Source organism: Neofelis nebulosa, chromosome 17 (assembly GCF_028018385.1).
Source record: "Neofelis nebulosa isolate mNeoNeb1 chromosome 17, mNeoNeb1.pri, whole genome shotgun sequence".
Lineage (NCBI taxonomy): Eukaryota > Metazoa > Chordata > Mammalia > Carnivora > Felidae > Neofelis > Neofelis nebulosa.
In genome coordinates, this window is record NC_080798.1 from 6,023,907 (window position 1) to 6,046,450 (window position 22,544).

Below are 22,544 nucleotides of genomic sequence, written 5' to 3' on the forward strand. Positions count from 1 at the left end.
TGAGAGAAAAACAAACATGATTTCACTCATGTGGAATTTGAGAAACTCAACAGATGAACATAGGGGAAAGGAAGGGAAATTAAGATAAAAACCAAGAGGGAGGCAAACCATAAGGGACTCTCAAGTACAGACAACAAACTGAGGGTTGCTGGAGAAGGGGTGTGTGGGGGGAATGGGTTTTGGGTGACGGGCATAAAGGAGGGCACTAAGACCACTAAGGTGACCTATCATATAAGTTATAAACATAGAAATGAAATGAAAGTACCTGAAAAGGATTTTCAGAGTTACAATCAAAGAGAAGAACATGCCAACAATAATTTACATCAGGGATCACTGGATTATTTGCACAACTCAGTTTCAGTATATTTGGAAGTGTACATGTTGCGGAAATTTGGTACGAAGATATGCTTTACCAGTATTGATCTCCCTAGTGTTAACAGGAAGTCTAAACAGACCAGTATCTACAAAAAGGGAGAAGTTTCTGAGACCCTCACAAATAAAAGCACCAGGATCAGAAGGTGAAATGCGAAGATTCAATAATTCCTCTAACTCTCGGTTAAGTCAATATTCATTTAAATTAAATTAATTTAAAAAATTTTAAATTTAATTTGAGAGAGAGAAAGAGAGAGAACAAGCACACAAGTAAGGGAGGGGCAGAGAGAAAGAGAGAGAATCCCAAGCAGGCTCTGGGCTGTCGGCACAGAGCCTGACATAGAACTCAATCTCACAAACTGTGAGATCATGACCTGAGTCGAAATCCAGAGTTGGATGCTTAACCAACTGAGTCACCCAGGTTCCCCAATACTCTTTTATTTTTTTTTTTTTTTTTTTTTTTTTATTTATTTTTTTTGGGACAGAGAGAGACAGAGCATGAACGGGGGAGGGGCAGAGAGAGAGGGAGACACAGAATCGGAAACAGGCTCCAGGCTCCGAGCCATCAGCCCGGAGCCCGACGTGGGGCTCGAACTCACAGACCGCGAGATCGTGACCTGGCTGAAGTCGGACGCTTAACCGACTGCGCCACCCAGGCGCCCCCCCAATACTCTTTTAAATAGCATTGGGTGGTTACCACATCTTTCCACACCTGTAGTTTTGCTGATTTTTCAGTCATCAGCTCTGATTAACTTTATTATTAAGAAACAAGAGTTCAGGGGCGCCCGGGTGGCTCAGTCGGTTAAGCGTCCGGCTTCAGCTCCGGTCACGATCTCACGGTCCATGAGTTCGAGCCCCGCGTCAGGACTCTGGGCTGATGGCTCAGAGCCTGGAGCCTGCTTCCAACTCTGTGTCTCCCTCTCTCTCTGCCACACCCCCCCCCCCTTCATGCTCTGTCTCGCTCTGTCTCAAAAATAAATAAATGTTAAAAAAATTTAAAAAAAAAAGAAACAAGAGTTCAAATTAATCCTTTGTTTTCTCTACCCACAAATACACAATCAAATACTCCCCATATCCAAGTCAGACACTAGAACCATAATGGTGGACAACCCTTAGTTCACAAATATAAATACCGAAACATTACACATAGAGGCAAACACACATGCATATGCACAACATACACTCAAATGCACAGCCATACACATTTACATACTCACATACACTCCATAGCAAACTCACACTCATGCACACGCTCATCAAATACAAGCACACACTCACAGTTACACACTCACCCATATTCCTACATTCCCAGTCCCGTGTATGTAATTACATTCAAACTGTCTGCATGCACATGTGTGTCTCGACGATATGCTCCCATGTTGGAAGAATACAGGAATCTCCTGACCTTGGATGCCTGAAAGCGGGGGGCACTTTCCACCTTTCTAACTTCTTCCATCCCTGCAACAACCCCAAACATGATATTTACCACGTGCTACATCTTAAAGTGCTGGGAGCATTGCCACTGCAGGTGCAGGCAAACAGGGCAAAGTTGGAAGGTTGCAGGTGTGTTGGAGCAGGGTCCAAATGAGGCCAGAGGGAGAGGGTATAATTAGTTTGCAGAGAGCATGGGAGCATGGAGAAACAGATGCAAAACTCTTCAAAGGCATACGAGGCCACAGTACTTGGTAAATACAGATAGGGACAGAAAAAAGCAAGGGGGAAATGCTAAGATGAACCCTGAAGTATGGGATCAGAGTCAGGGACATCAGTATGTGCACAGAGTTGGCTGTAGATGTGCAAGTAAAATCACTATGAAAAATAATTCAGTAAGCTAATAGGATATACTATTGATATGCAAAGAAAAATGAAAGAGGGCTCATGAAATAAATAGCTTTAAAAAAATAAAATGAAATAAACCCACCAGGTATGAACCTAACAAAAATGTGTAAAGCCAATATGTAGGAAAAAATAAAATATTCCTGACATATACTCAAGTAGAAATAAATGAATGTAAATTTACATCATGTTCTTGAGTGGAAAAACTAAATATTATAAAAGGTCAATTTTCCTTAAGCTAATTTATAAATTTAATTGGATCACGATACAGATACCATCAGTTAGTTTTCGAATTAACAATGTTACTGCAAAAATCTAACAGAATAATGAACAAAGAAGAATAGGCACAAAAACTCTAAAAAAAAAAAAGAAAAGAAAATGGGTATGGTTATCCTTCTGAGATGTTTTTTTATTAACAGACTATTAGGTCAGTGAAGTCAAAAATTGAGATGTCAAAGTGCACAAGAAAAGTTAATAACCAGCAAAAACTAAAGTGGGGACACATCATTAACGCTTGGCATTTGGGAAATGGGAATTCCTATCAAAATGACCATGAATGGTCTTTTCTTTAAATCCCTCAGCAAGATAAAGGTCAAACAAAAGGGAAGTCTATAGGGTAAAAAATAATTAAAACAAGGTTAAATTCTTCGTAAGACTTGCTTCTTTCTCCCTGAGTAAACTTTTCTTAAAAATCTAATTTTCAAGCATAAAATAGTCTTCCAAAGTAACTGAGAACAAAGGTTTTTTAAAAATTGCGATTGATGGGGCGCCTGGGTGGCGCAGTCGGTTGAGCGTCCGACTTCAGCCAGGTCACGATCTCGCGGTCCGTGAGTTCCAGCCCCGCGTCAGGCTCTGGGCTGACCGCTCAGAGCCTGGAGCCTGCTTCCGATTCTGTGTCTCCCTCTCTCTGCCCCTCCCCCGTTCATGCTCTGTCTCTCTGTCCCAAAAATAAATTAAAAACGTTGAAAAAAAAATTAAAAAAAAATAAAATAAAAATTGCGATTGCAATGATATTTAGCAACTAAGGAGCTTAATCAATATACAGGTGCAATCTGGTAGTTCTGAAAGGCGTTTGGATTTATAATTCATCTCGAGAGGTGCAGATTCGAACATCAAAGAGAGAAAATTGATGACCACCCACAGAGGCAGAAATGTTTGTTCCTTTAAAACAACAAGCCGCCCTCCACCCCCCACAGCCCAGGGCCCAGAGGTGAACGCCAGGGAAGGCAGTCCAGCAAACGGGGAGCAGAAATGACAATTCAGTGCAAAGCTCTGATGGGGAGTTAGTACCAAACTGCACATTGTCCACAGAACAGTTTTGCATTTCGCAATGTAGCGTCCATCACCGACACTGACCACCCCGGCTTTTGCTGCATTAAACAAGGTGCTGTCCCTGTCCGAGTCTCAGTCGCCCCTCAAAGACCCCAGGTCACAGGTTCCCGCACAGCTCCGCCTCACTAGCCGGAGCGCGTCTCCACCGCTGGCTACAAATGTTTCCCAGGGTACTGAGATCAACTTGTCAAATACCACCACTCCCAACAGAAGCGGCCCACCCTTCCCTAACGTTGTACCCAGGCTGGATCCGAACGACACCAGCGAGATTGGAATGAATCCAAAAGCGGAACCCGAAACCGCCGGTCTGCAGGACAGAGGACCAAATGCCAGGCGAAGGACGGTGCCGGAGGCGAGATCCGGCTCGCCCAGGCTCCCGCCCGCACCCGCCTCTTCCTAGACCGCTTCGGCCCCACCCCGAGATCGCCCCGCCCGTTCGTCTCGACGCACGCGCATGCGCGCCTTTCTGCAGACCCGGAAGCGGATCCCGCGGAGCAACGATCGAGCTGGCGGGAGTGAGTCTCCATTTTTCTGGATCTTGCCCTGGAGGCGTTCCTAGTGCCCGCCTCCACATCCAGATTTCGGGGATCGCCTGGTAAGGTAGAATCCTTGAACCCTCTCACCCCTCTCGCTGGGAGTTCGTCCCTTTCGCCTTCGCGGCGTTACCGTAAGACGTTTCGATCCCAGTCGCTCGGTGCGGGTCCCGGGCGTCCGCGTCGTTTCTGGTTAAAATCTCTCTGAGGCAGGTTCGGGCCAAGCCTTTCTGCCTCTGGTCCTTGCAGACCCCAGTCGCCTTGCCAGTCGCTTTCCTGCTCAGAGCCTTTCTCTGACTCCCGAAACTCCCCCTCCCCTCTCCCCTCAACCGCGTCCGGCACAGTCGTCATTAGGAAGGTGGATGCAGGCCCTTCGCCCCGCCGCGGAGAGGGCATAGTGGGGACAGAGATGGCAGGGGAAGACGCAGGAATCTGCGGAGTTAGAGGGTCATCGGAAAGTGTGGGGAGAAAGAACGGTGGGGTTTCAAACAAAGGCTGCCACAGAGTACGGTGAAACTTTTGGAAGAGGAGTAGTGAGGGAGGGAAACGGAAATGGACTAAAGGACAGAAGAGAAACAAGGACACAGAGAGACTTATTCAGAGAACAAAACATGTAGTGATCTCAAAGCACGGGACCCAAACGCTAGTGAGTACAGAAGATAGTAAGTTGTGAAGTACTGATTTGTGGCTCTATGATCTTGTTAATCTAAACTTTGGTAAATTTTTTCAGTTGTGCAGAAGAAAATGAGAGTTGTGAAACCTGGTGTTTGAGGCAACTGCACTTTCTAAGTATTGCATCGGAAGATAATTCCATTTGCAACCCCTACTCATCTAGAGGGCAGAGGTCTAGCTCAGTCAGTCAATGGGGGAAGACTTTCTGTAACCACATGGTGCTTTTTACAGTGGCCATTATTAACAGTACTGTTTCTCTCCCCCTTTTTTCTGTGGCTCATGGCATTCTTTTCTAAACTTGATGTTATCCCCACACTTGTTTTATCTTTAATCTCAGAATCCATTGGATATCTTTTTAATTTACAAATTATTTTACCTCTTAATTTTATTGTTCAGATTATGAGTTTTACTTTCTTACCAATCATATATTGGAAGTATTCTGGATGTCTGTTAAAGAACTTTATAGTATTTCATTACACATCCGTTAAGAATGTTGAGAATCTCTTAACACTCAAAACCTAGTTTAGCCAGTTAATTTAATATTCAACAGTTCTCTTCTTCCGCTAAGTTATCTTTTCTTTTCTTTTTTTTCAACATTTTTTTTTTTTTTTTTTTTTTTTTTTTTATTTTTGGGACAGAGAGAGACAGAGCATGAACGGGGGAGGGGCAGAGAGAGAGGGAGACACAGAATCAGAAACAGGCTCCAGGCTCCGAGCCATCAGCCCAGAGCCTGACGCGGGGCTCGAACTCACGGACCGCGAGATCGTGACCTGGCTGAAGTCGGACGCCTAACCGACTGCGCCACCCAGGCGCCCCACCGCTAAGTTATCTTTTAAATTACCAAGTGCTGAGCCGAAATCTCCAACTAAATAGATGTTCCCCTCAAGTCCCCTCTGCCTTCTCTGTACAGATGTTGAAGGGTGGTCTGGATTGATATGGAACTTTGTTCCAACAGTGCTCATCTGTTCATAATACAGAGATTGCACAGAGCTCATCCCCACAGGTGACCCTTTTTCATGTTTTCCAGGACTAGTAACTATTTGTAATTTCATATAGGTTTTCTGGAAAAGAGGAATTAAATGCTTGGGTTTGGTTAAACCCATGAAAGAGAAGCTTCTCTTGTTCAGGAATATGAACAGTAATCTGGAATTACGATAAGCCCTTTGTACTTAAACCTGTCCAGACCACCTTTTCAGAATTTACTCACACACAGTTCTGCTCACTCTACTCAGATTTCTTAAGGCTAACTTGGTCAAATTACTCCCCTTTGGAGTGCACCCACCTGTAACGTGAGATGATAGGCCAAGAATTCTGAACCTGGGCTAATAATATCCCTGAAATGATTTTCAGAATTGGGTGTGTGTTTGTCTTTGGCCATTTTCTAGGAGAGGGTGTGCAGTTATCATTAGAGTTTACAGTGTGGGCTAGTTCCAAAAATAATGAAAACCACTAAGAAAGAGGCAGGAGCATAGTCTCAGAGACAGAGGCTTGCTTCTGTCTGTCAGCCCCACCCTCTCTGTGTATCCTGGCTAAATCTTAAACATTTGATCATGTCATCTTTTGACATTAAACCCTCTTACAGGCTTCCCATCACCATCAAGACAAAGATCTAAACTCTCAGTATGGCTACCAGGGAGCTCTGGAGCTGGGGTGACCCTTAAGAATTATTCCAAATTGATGGCATGGACAGGCTTCTGTATCCTGCATCAACCATTCCTTGGATGCTGGCTGCCTAGGGAGGAGCCAAGAACTTGAATGAAGCAATTCCTTTTGGTCAAGTGCCGGGATAACGTAGACTGTGGAGTGTGTTGGTTTCAGCAGCGGGGAGGGCTTTCTGAAGGAATGGGTGAAAAATGCACCTGTTGGACTCCATATAAGACTTTATTGTCCCTGCATCCCTCCTTTTGCAATGGGCAGCAAAGAACTCTTTCTCCCACAGTGAGGTTCTCTCTATGTATTGTGGCAGAGGAAGGGGTTATGTTGATTCTAAACATTAAACAACATACCTTTTGCCACACAGTATAACCTTACCTGAGAAAGAAGACCTGAAGAGGGAAAAAAGGAGGAATGGCTCTTTTCCAGGTAAAAGTCCTATTTTTCACTGATTGTTCTTTTTCCTAAAATGTCACACTTTGGACTCATTAATCTTCTCTGTCTCCATAGTATCCTGCCTAAATTATTTACTGACACCCACGGCCTTCTCCCTATTTCCTCTCATCTCCATGTAGATTCCATCTCACTGTGACCCAGTGACATGGCACTTGGGAAGACTCTCCTTTTAGGTGGTCATCCTGTGAGGGATTTTCTCCGCAGGCAGGAACTGGAGATGGGGAGTAGGCTCTGTGGTGTCCATGAGGTTGGGCAGTAAGGATTCTTCACAGACCCCTTCTGGATGCCCTTCAGCTCATATAAACCAGAATTAAAGAGATTACTATTATGTAAGTAATGTGTTAACATGCACAAGTACCTGAGAAACCCTGAAAAATAAGACGACTAATGGGGGAAGTTTGCTTGTCCAATTTTATAATGCCGTTTGACGTTAAACAAGGGAATCAGTGTGCTTCTGACTACAAAACATTAATATTTTGGGATAGAATGGGAAGTTCAAAGTAGGAATAAGGAATAGAGAGGGTGTTTTATTTAATTAACATAATTAGTTTTATTTTTTTGTTTTGTTTTGTTTTTTTATTTTTTTAATATATGAAGTTTATTGTCAAATTGGTTTCCATACAACATAATTAGTTTTAAAGTGTAGAATCAACCTATTTCTCTAACAGTAAGTGTTCCTTGAATTATTTATAGCACATCCATCTCAAAAGACCATGGTGTTCCTTTAGGAACTCTTACACCATACATCTTTTAGATAAAAATGTTTATAACTTAACCAGACATAGGAGCAGAACTTTCTGTCATCAGAGAGGCTGATGCTCAATTTTCATTTTATGAATTATTGTTAAATATTGTTATTTTTCTATTTTTCTATTAAACTCCCCTAGAATATATATTTTTGTGGTTCAGTTCCACACAGGTATGTATTCTGGAAACTAAGAAGTAAAATACCTCCTTCGCTGTCTTATCTTCCACCATCAATGATTGTCTTCATCAGGAAGTGGTGTTCTCTTTAGTGCAGATCTTCTAAAAATGCATTTATATATTATAATGTGATTTTAGAAAATATTCTTCTGTAAATGTTTTATCACATTTTCTGCAAATTTGAAATGTTTACATATGATATGTTTGGATGTTGTTTTCATGTTAGTAAACATAGAGATAACTGCTTTTTTTAGATCCTCATTGGAACTTTCTGTAAGTGAAGATATGTGAGTCCTTTACAATTTCTTACTGTTACAAAGAATGCCATGGTTGCTGCTTCTGAGCAGGCCGACTTCACTACAGACTTCTAAGGATATCTTATGATTCTGCACCTTAAGCATGATTACCAGATTAATGATGGTCTTTCTGAGGAGACAGAGACGTTCCACTTACTAAATAAAGATTTTAAATCAACTGTCTTGAGCATCCTCAGCTAAAGGAAAACATGGAAGAGAACTAAGAAGTAGGGAAACAGTGTTTCAACAAATAGAAAATATCAGTAAAGAGACAGAAATTATAGTAAAGGGAAGGAATAGAAATTCTAGAGTTGAAAGAGTATAAACACCAAAATTAAAAATTCACTAGAGGGTTCATTAGCAGATGGGCAATAAGAATAATCAGTGAACCTAAACATCGATTAACTGAAATTATCAAGCAGAAGAAAGGGGGAAAAAAGCTGAATAAAAGGGGAAAAAAAGAAGAAAAATGACCAGAGACTAAGAAACCTTTATGATACTATCAAGAATACTTATATACATATAATAGGAGTCCCAGAAGAAAAGGACAGAGAAAAAAGGTACAGAAAGAATATTTGAAGAAATAAGACCTGAAAACCTAATTGTATCAAAAACAACCTATATATTCAAAAAACTCAATGAACTTCAACTCTGACAGGTGCATGGAGATCCCTGGCAGTCACATAATCAGTCAAATTTTATAAGACAAAAAAAAGAATGTGGAAAGCAGCAAGACAGAAAAACTTCTTGCATACAGGGATTCTGAATACGTTTAACGGCCTGTTTCTCATCAGAAACTGTGGAGGCCAGGAAGCATTCTCATGACGTATTTAAAGTTTGAAAGATTAAAAAAAAAATTTATGAGGAATTCGTTATCAGGCAAACTATGCTTTAAAATTGATAGCATAATTAAGAGCCTCCTACATGAACAAAAGCAGGTGGAGTTCACACTTACAGACTCAGCCTACATGAAATACCAAATGGAGTTCTTCAGGCTGAAATGGGTAGTAATTAGTGGTACATCACTAATAATAAAGAACACTAGTAAAGGTAACTACGTAAGTAAATACAAAAGCCAGTATTATATATTTGTTTTCTAAGTCATTTTTTCCTATGTGTCTTAAAAGACAAATGTGTAAAACAATAAGCAAACCTGACTTCGAGTGAGTGAAACATCTGTTCATTTGTTATAAAGTAGTTTTGACAGTAACATAAAGGGAGACTGTATAGCAGCAGGTGTTGTATGCTATTAAAGCTAAGTTAATATCAACTAAACTGTAAACTGTAGTTCCCAGGATATCCACTCAGAAAATAACTTGAAAATAGACAAAAATAAATACAAAGGCAATCAAAATGTTACGCACACACATAGACACCAAAAGAAAGGAGGAATTCCGAAAGAAAATAGACATACAAACAGCAGATGTCAGAAGTATTTCTTACCAGTTGTAATTTAAAATATGCATAGATTAAACTCTTTAATAAAAGACAAAGGAATTGAGTTTTAAAAATGATTCCACTCTATGTCTATAAAAGGTCCACTTTTTAAGTCTTTATTTTTATTTTGAGAGAGAGGTTGAGTGGGGGAGTGGCTGAGACAAGGAGAGAGAGAATCTTTAAAAAAATTTTTTTTTTTAACGTTTATTTATTTTTGAGACAGAGAGAGACAGAGCATGAACAGGGGAGGGGCAGAGAGAGAGGGAGACACAGAATCCGAAACAGGCTCCAGGCTCTGAGCTGTCAGCACAGAGCCCGACGCGGGGCTCGAACTCACGGACCGTGAGATCATGAGCTGAGCCGAAGTCGGACGCTCAACCGACCGAGCCACCCAGGCGCCCAAGGAGAGAGAGAATCTTAAGCAGTCTTCACACTGTCAGTGCAGAACCAAATGCAGGGATCGAACTCATGAACTGTGAGATCATGACCTGAACTGAAATCGAGAGTCAGATGCTTAAGCGACTGAACCACCCAGGTGCTTCAAGGCTTACTTTAGGTACACAAATAGGTTGAAAGTGGAAAGATGGAAAAAGATATTCCATGCAGATAGTAATGAAACCTAGCTGGGTAATTATACAGATATCAGCCCAAATAGAGTTTAAGTTGTAAAATTGTTATCAACGATGTGGAAGGACCTATACTGAAAAAAGTGCTGATCCATCAGGAAGATAAAACAAGTATAAGCAATATGTACATGGAAGCAAAGCCCCCAAATTTTTGAAGCAACCATTGAGGAGATGGTTCTATAGTAGTTGGAGACCTCAATGCTCCCTTTTTTTTTAAATAATGCATAGAACAACCAGACATCAATAAGAAAGGAGTGAGCAATGCTGTAAACCAGCTAGGCTCCGCAGACACATACAGAACACTGCATCCAACAAAAACTGAAAAATTAGGAGTAGAAAGGAACTTGCTCAGTCTGAAAAAGTGTATTATTAAAATTCCATGGCTAACTTCATACTCAATGAGCAGCTGAAAACTTCCCCTTAATATCAAGAACAAAACAAGTGTGACTCATTTTGCCACCACAAATCAACACTACTGGAAGTTCTAGCCAGAGAAAACACAGAAGAAAAATAAATACAGTATGTCAAAATTGGAAAAAAAATCAAACTATCTATATTCATAGTATACATGATCTTCTACTTAGAAATAAAGAATCCTCAGAATGAATTCATTGAAGTTACAAAATACAATATCAACACTCAAATTTAGTTGTATTTCTTCTGTACAGTAGCAATCAACAAATGGAAAGTAAGTAAACAATTCCATTTACAAGAGCAAGAAAATGAATGACAATAAATTTAACCGAGGAAATGGAAGATGAATATACAGTGAAAACCAAAAAGTTGCTGAGGAAAATTAAAGAAAACTTAAATGTCAAGATATCCAGTGTTTGTGGATTGGAAGACTGTAAAATGTGAGTCCTCCCCAGAGCAGTATAAAGTAATACAGTCCTCAGCAAAATCCCAGCAGCGTTTTTTGCCCAAATGGGAATCCTGATTCTAAAACTCATATTGAGTTGGTAAGGATGCCACATAACCAAAATAAACATGAGAAAGAACAAAATTTGAGGACCTACAATTCCCGACATCAAACCTTCTACAATAACTTGGAGTAATCAAAAGTATAATTGCATCATAGGCTAGAAATATTGATCAAAGCGATAGAACTGAGTGTCCACAAATAAACCCATACATCTATAATCCATTGCTTTTTTATAAGTGTGTCAAAAACAGACAGTGGAAAAAGAATAGTCTTATAAATCGTACAACTAGTTGTCTGTGTGAGAATGAAATTGAAACTACCTTGTACCATATAAGGAAATCAATTCAGAATTAATGATTAAATGTAAGAGCTAAAACTATAAAAGTCTTAAGTGAAAACATAGGGGTAAATCTTTAGTACCTTAGGGTTGGCAGTGGATGTTTACACATGACCCCAAAAGCAAAAGAGAAAAAGACAAAGTAGATAAATTGGTCATCATCATAATTAATCATGTCTGTGCATTGAAGGACATTATCACATAAACGAATCGGTTTACTTAATGGGAGGAGATAATTTGCCAATCCCGTATCTACTAAGGGTCTAGAACCTAGAATATAAGAACGTATACTTTATACATTTCATTATACATTAACGTACAATATATGAAGAACATATACAAGTCAACAACCAAAATACAAAGAACCCAACTTAAAAAATGGTCAAAGGATTTTAATAGCCATTTCTCCATAGAAGATACACAAAGGAAATAAGCACATGAAGAGATGTTCAGTGAAAGGAGTCATTAGTAAAATGCATATCAAAACCACAATGAGATATCATTTCACACCCACTAGGATGACTATTGTAAAACAACAACAAAAAAAAGTGTCTGTAAAGAGGTGGAGAAATTAGAATCATGACACACGGTGTTAGAAAGTAGCTGCTGTGGAAAAGAGTGTGGCAGATTCTTAACAAAATTAAACCACGTGACCCAGTAATTACACTTCTAGGTATTTATATAACCAAAAGAATTGAAAACAAATATCTAAGCACTTACTTGTACTCGAAAGTTCATAGCAACTTACTAATATTAGCCAAAGTTGATAACAACGAAATGCCCATCAGTAGTTGAGTGAATATGGTCTAGTCCTGCAGTGGAATACTCTGCAGCCAGAAGAAAGGAAATGTTCCACTGATATATACTATATCATGGATGAACCCCAAACATTATTCTAAGTGAAAGAAGGCAGATGCAAAAGGTCACATTTTTGATACCATTCCATTCACATGAAAAGTCCAAAATCGGTAAATCCGTAGAGACAAAGCATTAGTGGTTGCCAGGGACTGGGCAATAGGAAGCACCTGTTAATGGGTAAAGGATTTTCTTTGGGGATGATGAAAATGTTTTCAATCTAGACAGAGGTGATGTTTGTGCAACATTGTGAATGCACTAAATGCCACTGGATGGTACTTTAAAATGGCTAATTTTATGTTAACTGTAGCTCATCAAAATTATTTTACACGGAAAGGGAACAGTCACTCCAGCCTAGTCAGTCTTTACACATCTCTGCTTCTCTAATTTTGTGTCAAATAAGAACACTTTCCCTGTCCACTTGGTGAAATGTCTTTTCTTTTCAGGGACGGTTGACATTCAGGGATGTAGCCATAGAGTTCTCTCAGGAGGAGTGGGAATGCCTGGACCCTGCTCAGAGGGTCTTGTACAGGGATGTGATGTTGGAGAACTACAGGAACCTGGTCTCCCTGGGTGAGGATAACTTCCCTCCAGAAGTCGGTAATTACTTTTTATGTCTGCATTTTCTACTGAGAGCCACTGTTTTGATCATAGGAGTTTCAAATTCCTGTTCTTAAGGGAGTGATTGCAGCTGTTTTGATTGAGAATGGAAAGACTTCATAATGTGGCAAATGGATTCTAACTTCGTTTTCTTCAAAAGTTCTGCATTCCTGCATGTGTAGTTGGGAGGTGATGACAGGCACTTGATGTTATATGTAAGTGATGAATCACTAATTACTACTGAAACCAATATTATACTATATGTTAACCAACTAGAATTTAAAATCTGGGAGTTTGGGAAATAGGATTTAAAAACCCTTAAATTCTTAGTAAAGTCAACTCTCATTGACATCTTTAAAGATAAGGCTCAGAGAGAAGTTACTTAAAGTTGGGGGAAAAAAGGAAACCTTATAGTCAATTTTCATAAATATCTGATTCTGTGGTCTTACCCTTGTGCTTTTGGTTAGTCGTTCTTGGAAAAGAACCAGATCTCTGCATTCCTACAATAATCCTTAAGCATTCTGGCAGTTAGCTGATTAATTTTCGAAATATGTTTCTACACCCACATAAAATGAATGTCCTTTTTTCTTTGCTGAACAAAGAGCTGGGAATGTATTCTGGAAGAGCAAAGCAGATCATGTTCTGTTTTTCTTTATAAATGGAAATCTCTTCTTGAGCTGAATATCATCTCCATTTTGGAAGAAGGGAAAGATCCCAGGACTGTGGAAAGTGAACTGAATATATGGGAATATCCAGACAGGTGGGAATGTGTTGGGATGTGAGCACAAGTCAGAGCTCAGATGGGCACAGAGTAAGCAGCTCCAATAAACATTGTTTGGGAAGGATCTGTGGGAAAATAAAAGTTTATTTCTTAGGAGCTTTCAAAGGAAATCCCCTGCCACCCCCTACACACTTCTCATTCTGTTATTCAGATGAGTAAATCAAATATGTACAAGGTTTTAAACTCCAACTTTTAGAACCTATAACACAATTACCTGGCCTCTCTGACCATACTGGTTCCGAGCTTTCAGAGGGACTGGGATGGCTGTCCCTAAGGAGTCTTTTCCCTGATCTCTCTTGGTTCTCATTCCACACAGGTCAGAGCTGAGGCCTCTGTAGTGCAGACCCCAGGACCTATTCACTTTCCATTTCCATTTTGTATCCTTGGGAGAACTTCTAAGGAGACAAACAAAATGTAATCAATGTCTAATAAAGTAGAGCTAAAGTTTATCTCTTTCTTTCCTGGGCCATCCTGGCTTCTTGAGGTCGGGTGCTTTTGCATTAATTAGGAGGAAGTCGTGATGTGGATAATTCCAAAAAGTGAAATTCCAAAATTAGATGTAGTTTACATATAGTACAGCTTAACTGATATCTCTAGTTAGCTTTTCTATTGAAAAAAACCTGTATTATTCCATAGATGTTTATCGTATTCTCAGTATACAGAAAGTACCATATTGACACATATATATATATTTGTTTGTTTGTTTGTTTGTTTGTTTCCTGCAGGAGGGGGGAGTTGTTTTAAGAACTCGACGCAGCAGCAATTTTTGTTTTGTTTTTAAGTAATCTCTGCACCCTTTTGATCCCTTCACCCGTTTGTGCCACCATCCCCTCAACTTCCTGCCTCTAGTAACCACAAATATGCTCTCTCTATCTAAGAGGGGTTGTATTGTTTTTTTAAGATTCCACATATGAGAGAAATCATACTGTCTTGGTCTTGTACTCATTCTACTTAGTACAGTGTCCTCAAGGTCCGTCCCTTTTGTCACAAATGGCAAGATTCTACTCTTTTTTATGGCTGGATAATGTGTCATATACACACATCTTTATTTACCCATCAATGGACATTTAGATTGTGTCTGTATCTCAGCTATTGTAAATAGTGCTGCAGTGAACATTAGAATGCTTCTATCTTTTTGAGTTAGTATTTTGATTTCTTCAGATAACTACTCAGAAGTAGAATTAGCGGATCACACAGTAGTGTGTGGCCACACCAATTTTGGCTCCAACCAATAGTGCACAAATTTCTCCACCCATCACCAACACTTGTTGTCTATTTCTTGTCTTTTAGATAATTGACATTCTAAGAGGTGTGAAGTGAAACCTGATTGTGATTTTGATTTGCATTTCCTTGATGATGAATGATGTTGAGCATCTTTTCATGGTCCTGTTGGCCATCTCTAAGTCTTTGGAAAATGTCTATTCAGATCTTCTGCCCATTTCTTAAATTGGGTTATTTGAGCATTTTTGGGCAATATTTTAGATTACCAGTCCATTATCAGATACATGATTTGCTAATATTTTCTCCTATTCAGTAGGTTCCCTTTGTATTTTGTTGAAAAGGTGTTTTTTTGCTGTGCAGACACTTTTTAGTTTGATGTAGTCCCACTTACTTTTGGTTTTGTTGATTTATCTTTTGGTGTCAACAGTCACAAAAACAAAAACAAAAACAAAACCATCATTCCCAGGATCTGTGTCAAGGAGCTCTTCCTATACCCCTATCTTATAGGAATTTTATGGTTTAAGGTCTTAAGTTTAAGTCTTTAATGCATTGTGAGTTAATTATCGTGTATGATGTCAGACAGTGGTCCAGTTTCACTCTTTTGCCTGTGCCTGTCCAGTTTTCCCAAACCATCTATTAAAGAGATTGTGCTTTCCCCATTGTATAGTCTTTTCTCCTTTGTTGTAAATTAAGTGACCATCTGTGTGAGTTTATTTCTGGGCTCTATTTTGTTTTGGTGATCTATGTGTCTATTAGATTTATGCTAATACCACACTGTTTTAATTACCACAGATTTGTAATCAGGGTGTTGAAATCAGGGAATGTTATGCCTCCAGCTTTGTTCTTCTTTCTCAAGATGCTTTCACTTTGCAGGGTCTTTTGAGGTTCCATACATATTTTAGGATTTCTCTGTTTCATGTGTAGGTTTTTATGTGGACATAAATTTCAACTTGTTTGTGTAAATACCAAGGAGTGCAATTGCTACATCACATTTGAGAGTATGTTTAGTTTTGTAAGAACATGCAAACTGTCTTCCAGACTGGTGCACCATTTTGCGTTCCCACCAGCAATGAATGAGAATTCTTATTGGTCCACATTCTCACTAGTATTTGTGTTAGTGTTCTGGATTTTGGCCATTCACCTAAATGTGTAGTGATAACTCATTGTTACATATTTACCTCAGTTAAATTTATGACTTTTTTTAAAAAACATTTTTGAGAGAGAGCGTGAGTTGGGTAGGGACAGAGAGAGAGTGAGAGAATCTGATGTAGGCTCCAGTCTCAAGGCTGTCAGCACAGAGCCCGACATGGGTTTCAAAACTAAAAACCATGCAATCATGACATGAGTCAAAGTCGGACCCTCGAACGACTGAGCCACCCAGGCCGTCCCTATGGCATTCTTTAAACTGAGTGTTTCTGATATCTTGAGAACGTATTTTTTTAAGTTACTGCTTTAGTCAGAGAGATATCATTAACTTGATTTGTCATAGGTTTTTAAATAATGATACATTATTTTTGTGAGCTTGTGTGTCTCAGTCGGTTAAGCGTCTTGACTCTGGATTTTGTCTGAGGTCATGATCTCACAGTTCCTGAGTTCGAGTCTGGCATTGTGCAGTGTGCTTACAGTGTGAAGACTGCTTGATATTCTCTCTCTTCCTGCCCCTCCCGTATTCACAAGCTTGCTCTCGCTCTCTAAGTGAATAAACTTAAAAAAAAAAAATTCTTGTACATGTCTCCTGGAACATGTATCTATTATATAATTCTTTTGATTATATACCTGGAAAAGGAATTCGTGGGATATTTAGTTTGATAATTTTTAGAGCAAATACTGAAATAGATATAAGCCTACAGTCTTCTTATAATACCATACTGTCTCCCTGTTGAATGTTTTCTACTGTTACTTCATACCCATAGTATAAGTTCTTACAGAATGAGTCACTATTATGCCTGTTGCTAAATCAGTTCCTTTTTCTTTTTTAATTTTTTTTTCAACGTTTTTTATTTATTTTTGGGACAGAGAGAGACAGAGCATGAACGGGGGAGGGGCAGAGAGAGAGGGAGACACAGAATCGGAAACAGGCTCCAGGCTCCGAGCCATCAGCCCAGAGCCTGACGCGGGGCTCGAACTCACAGACCGCGAGATCGTGACCTGGCTGAAGTCGGACGCTTAACCGACTGCGCCACCCAGGCGCCCCAATCAGTTCCTTTTTCTAACATGAGGCTTTAAACTTATAACACAATCATATTCCCATAGATGTGCAAGTACAAGCACTGTCCCCACATTTATAGAAAGAAAACTTTAAAACATTGTAAATAACAATAGTGTTTGAAGTCTGTGCTTGAGAAACTCCTGTATTCATTATAAAATAATATTTTGGTGTTAATTATGGAATTTAGTATAAAATATTTACCTTCCAATTCTATTTGATAGGGAGTTCTGCTGGATTTGCAATCAAGGAATTATCACCAATACAGGACATTAATAAAGGAGAATTTTACCACTTAGTGATATTGGAGAGAAATGAAAGTCCTGACATCAAGGATTTTGATCTCAAGGAAGTCTGGGAAAATAGGCATGAGTTTGAAAATCACTGGGGATATGATGCAAGAAATTACAAAGAAGTGTCTTTGACCCATAACAAAAATGTCACATGGAGAAAAGATCAAAAACTTAATCAGCCCTCAGTTACTCTTCCTCAAAAGCAGTGTGCTTCTGTAAGAAATAATACATACCTGTATTTCATGGATTATGAGCCATTTGTAAGGAATGTATTAAAAATGGACAATAATAGAAGTGGTGCTGGAAACCAGTACATAGACTGCTTGGAAAATAGAATTGGATTAAGTTTACAGGCACACCTGGCTGAACTGCAGACATTTCATAGTGAGGAAAAAATGTATGAATGTAATCCAACTGAGAAGTCTGTCAGCAATGGTTCCTCAGTCTCACCACTTGAAAGAATTCCTCCCAGGACCCAAAACATTTGGAATAAGTCTAGGAAGATTTTTAAATATCGTTTGTTACCTGCACAAGACAGGAAAGCACACACTAGAGGAAAATCTTACAAATGTAATGAATGTGGGAAGGCTTTTAGCAAAAGCTCAAACCTCATGAGTCATGAAAGAATTCATTCTGGACAGAGACCTTATAAATGTAATGACTGTGGCAAAGCCTTTACGGAGCACTCACATCTTACTCAACATAAGAAAATCCATACTGGAGAGAAACCTTATAAATGTGATGAGTGTGGCAAAGCGTTTAACCAATGTTCGAACCTCACTAGGCATCAGAGAATCCATACAGGAGAGAAACCATATAAATGTAACATATGTGGCAAGGTCTGTAGTCAAAATTCAAACCTTGCAAATCATCAGAGAATGCATACTGGGGAGAAACCTTACAAATGTAATGAATGTGGTAAGGCTTTTATCCAACGTTCACACCTTTGGAGTCATGAGAGAATTCATACTGGGGAGAAACCTTACAAATGTAATGAATGCAGCAAAGCCTTTGCTGAGCGTTCAAGCCTTACTCAACATAAAAAAATCCATACTGGAGAGAAACCTTACAAATGTAATGAGTGTGGCAAAGCTTTTAAACAGTGCTCTCACCTCATTAGACATCAGAATACACATCCTGGAGAGAAGCCACACAAATGTGATGTATGTGGCAAGGCTTTTATCCAGAGTTCTAGCCTTGTAGAACATCAGAGGATTCATACAGGAGAAAAACCATATAAATGTAATAAATGTGATAAAGCTTTTATCAGACGTTCACACCTCTGGGGTCATGAACGAACTCATACTGGAGAGAAACCGTTCAAATGTAGTGAGTGTGGCAAAGCCTTTGCTGAGCGCTCAAATCTTACTCAGCATAGAAAAATCCATACTGGAGAGAAACCTTATAAATGTAATGAGTGTGGCAAAGCGTTTACCCAATTTGCAAACCTTACTAGGCATCAGAAAATACACACTGGAGAGAAACCACACAAATGTAATGTGTGTGGCAAGGCTTTTATCCAAAGTTCAAGCCTTATGGAACATCAGAGAATTCATACAGGAGAAAAACCTTATAGATGTAATAAATGTGATAAGGCTTTTATCAAACGTTCACACCTTTGGGGTCATGAGAGAACTCATACTGGAGAGAAACCATACAAATGTATTGAGTGTGGCAAAGCATTTACGGAGCGTTCACATCTTACTCAGCATAAGAAAATCCATACCGGGGAGAAACCTTATAAGTGTAATGAGTGTGACAAAGCTTTTACCCAATTTGCAAAACTTACCAGGCATCAGAAAATCCATAATGAAAAGAAACAGTATAAACCTAATATGTGTTGCAGTGCTTTTATTCAAAGCTCAAGCTTTGGAGATCATCAAAGAACTCATAGGAGAAAGAAACCTTGCAAATAATATGAGCAAGTATTCAACACTTACTTAACATCAGAGATTCCATCATGGAGAGGAACCATATGAAACTAACATATTTGGGAAAGCTAGTAACCAGGGTTCACACTTCACCTGATATCAGAATACAAATCTCTGAAAGGAAGCACACTGAAGAAATGTATGGCAAGGCTTATCCAAAGCTTGTTACACCTTGTGGAACATAAATTTTACCAGAGAATTCTTACAAATGTAATGAGTGTGGTCAGGTTTATAAAAAATGTATAAATTGGGGAGGGGGGTAAAATAGATGAATGAGATTAAGAGGTACTGACTTGCAGTTATAAAAAAAAATGTACAACTCTGCTTTGTGGTCTTGAAAGCATTCACATAACATGGAAGCCATACAAATATGTCAAGGTCTTTACCTCAGGAAGCACCTAAGAATTTATCCTGGACAGAAACATTACACATGTAATGAAGGCGATAATTTCTTTAGCCAGTTCTCTCAGATTGCAATTAAAGAATTCACACTAGAGGGAACTAGGTCTGTTTTGAGGATTAACTATTCTTAAGTATTAAATTCCACAGAAAATTAAAATTATTTAAAACTCATGAGATAATGTATGTCAACGGAACAAGTAGATCTGTGGAAAGACCTAATCATTTTCTGTTTAGATATTTTGTAAAGATTTTATTTACCTCTCTACACCCAACGTGGGGCTCATAGTCACAATCCTGAGAGCAAGAGTCATGCTTTTCCAACTGAGCCAGCCAGGAACCTCTATGACGTTTTTCACTCAGTTATTTAAGGTTTCTTGATGCTACATTATTATTGATGACTTACAACCTCAAGTTTGGAATCCACTGATGTTATACTTTCATTACATGTGTTTCATTTGTCAACCATCGTGGTGGTCTCAGAGAAAGTATGAAAGGAACCTCTTTTATTAGGTGGGGCTTAGTCATACCTATATACCCTGGAAAAACTAGGATGCTGGTTTTAAGATGTAGAATAGTATATATTTTGGAGCATAAGGAGTGACCAGGAATAAATCTAAAAGCCATTATGTAAATTACCATGTTTTCTATGGTCACAGCCCCTTCTCTGGATTTGTTGGTATGATTGAGAGCCTTGGTTGATAACTATATGAAAGGGTTATGCTATCAAATATGTGATCGTGAAACACTAGACTGAGACATTGAGACAATGATATTTTCATGTGGGAATGAGGGGTTATTAAGGATGGTATTTATGTTAGAGAAAATGGAGGGGGAATGATGGTCTCTCCCTCTTTTGAAACGTAATAGCTATTATATATCATGGATGAGTAAAAATTAGTCTTAATTTTGGAAACTGAAGAGAAAGTTCTAGAGGACATTTAAATCAAAAGAACCAAAGTAGGAGCACATAGGTGGATCAGTATGTTTAGTATCTGCCTCAATTTCTGCTCAGGGTCATGGGATCAACCTCTATGTTGGGCTTTCCTCTTGAGTGTAGAATCTGCTTACAATTTTCTCTCTCTCTCTGTCCCTCTTGCCTACTCATGCTCTTTCTAAAAAATAATAAGTAAATAAATAACCCAAAAGAGTATGCTTGTGAAAGACCCAAATTTGGCCACTTAAAATGCATTTTCATACCATTTTATTTAGGGTACCCTATTTCCCATATCTAAGTAAGTAAAATATAAGCTTTTATGTAACCCTGAATGAATCCTGTTCCTTTTATTATCCCAAGTGCATCACACTTCTTTGGGGCATTTCATAATGAACACTAATAAAACATCCTTAGACTCTTAGGTTGAATGTCATCCATAACAATTTTTTTTCATGTTATATTCAAACCTACAGTTTTGGAAATATATGTTGAATTTCAGAGTTACCCACCCATAGCACATCCCAAGTATTTTTGTGGTTCTAATTAAAATACCATAGCAATGCAGTTTCAAACTCTGACCCATCACAATTTGCATCCCCATTCATGGATTCAGACCATGATTCTATTTCTGCCTGCCTTTTGTGCTGAAATGAGACCCATGGTTTGCTTTAAGTGAAATTTACATTAAATGAAATTAGAAAAAGAGCAAGCATATGAAAAGTATTAGGAACTGAAGGAAAATTTGAGGAGTAAGGATAAAGGTAACACAATCTATATTTTGTGCTGGAGTGCTCAGGGAATAATTTGAAAAGATAAATCTTCATGAGTTTACTCTCAAGAATGAACAACACAATGGGAATCTTGTTTGATAACTAGAAATCTCACATATTTACCCTCTAAAACATTTTTTGCTTTTGTTTGCATTTGTGCTTACTCCACTGGGACAGGATGTTCGGATGTCAAGAATGATGACTCCGTTCACTCAAGTGTTCGGAGAATGTTGGTTATATAATGACGCTTTCTCGGGAGAGCAGGGCAGACTTCTCAAGTTCTGAAAATGGCTAGAGAAAGCAGGCAATGGTGACTACTTTGTTACGATGCATCCTGTGTGGGGCCGGGGTGATGGTACTCATTGACACTGTGAACTTAGAACTACTGCGAAGGGAAGGGCCTCTCGGGCTTTATTATTAGCTCTTCCTGCCCAGATGAGCAGAATAGTAAGAGGTAATGACGCTTCACAGGTATCATTAGTCGGCCATCAAGAGTAGAGTCAGACTCTTTTCTATAAAACTGAATGTTTACTCCTGACTGACTTGGTTGGGAAAGACCACAATCTTCCTCATGCTAACTACTACCTTCTTTTTCCAGCTGTATATGTAGCCCCCACCACACAATATGATTGTGGAAAAGGGTTATGATACACTGTTTAGATCAGTTACTTAAGGTATTTTTAGACTTGTTATGATGTCAGGATTTTTTAAATTAAGTTATAGCCTAATATTAAAATACATTCAGAAATGATACAGTATTTCCCAACTACAAACCTTTTGTAGATTGTTCACTTTAAGGGAGGTTAGAATGAATTGAATCTCAAAATCAGTCCTATCATTTTTCTAGCAAGATGCGAGAATCAGAGAGTGCCTGAGTGGCTCAGTCAGCTAAGAGTCCAACTCTTGATTTTTTGTTCAGGGCATGATTTCATGATTCATGGGTTTGAGCCCCGGGTCAGGCTCCACACTGAGTATGGAAAAATAAACAAACTTTAAGAAACTGTTTTAAAAAGTACTAGAATCAGAATATCTGTATTGAAACTTTGCAAATTAGTGTTAGATGCAGGTAAATAAAATTAACTTAAAATTAATAAATTTCAAAGGAAATAAATCTGTAAGTTAGAAAACACTAAGGACTAATAATTTTCACACATT

At 38.9% G+C, this 22,544-nt stretch overlaps 3 protein-coding genes across 3 annotated transcripts in view; 1 reads left to right on the top strand and 2 right to left on the bottom strand.

Moving 5' to 3' along the window:
* Positions 1 to 22,544, bottom strand: part of LOC131499605 (zinc finger protein 677-like) — a 355,569-nt gene that overhangs the window by 139,956 nt on the left and 193,069 nt on the right. The window lies entirely within an intron of this gene.
* LOC131499583 (zinc finger protein 665-like) overlaps positions 1 to 22,544 on the bottom strand; it is a 335,470-nt gene that overhangs the window by 120,389 nt on the left and 192,537 nt on the right. The window lies entirely within an intron of this gene.
* Positions 4,022 to 20,951, top strand: LOC131499586 (zinc finger protein 677-like). Its single transcript, XM_058707677.1, is given in 5 exon segments — positions 4,022 to 4,140; positions 6,766 to 6,827; positions 12,698 to 12,851; positions 17,284 to 19,264; positions 19,266 to 20,951. Coding segments are annotated over 4 exon segments (2,265 nt in total). The 5' UTR covers positions 4,022 to 4,140; positions 6,766 to 6,812; the 3' UTR covers positions 19,381 to 20,951.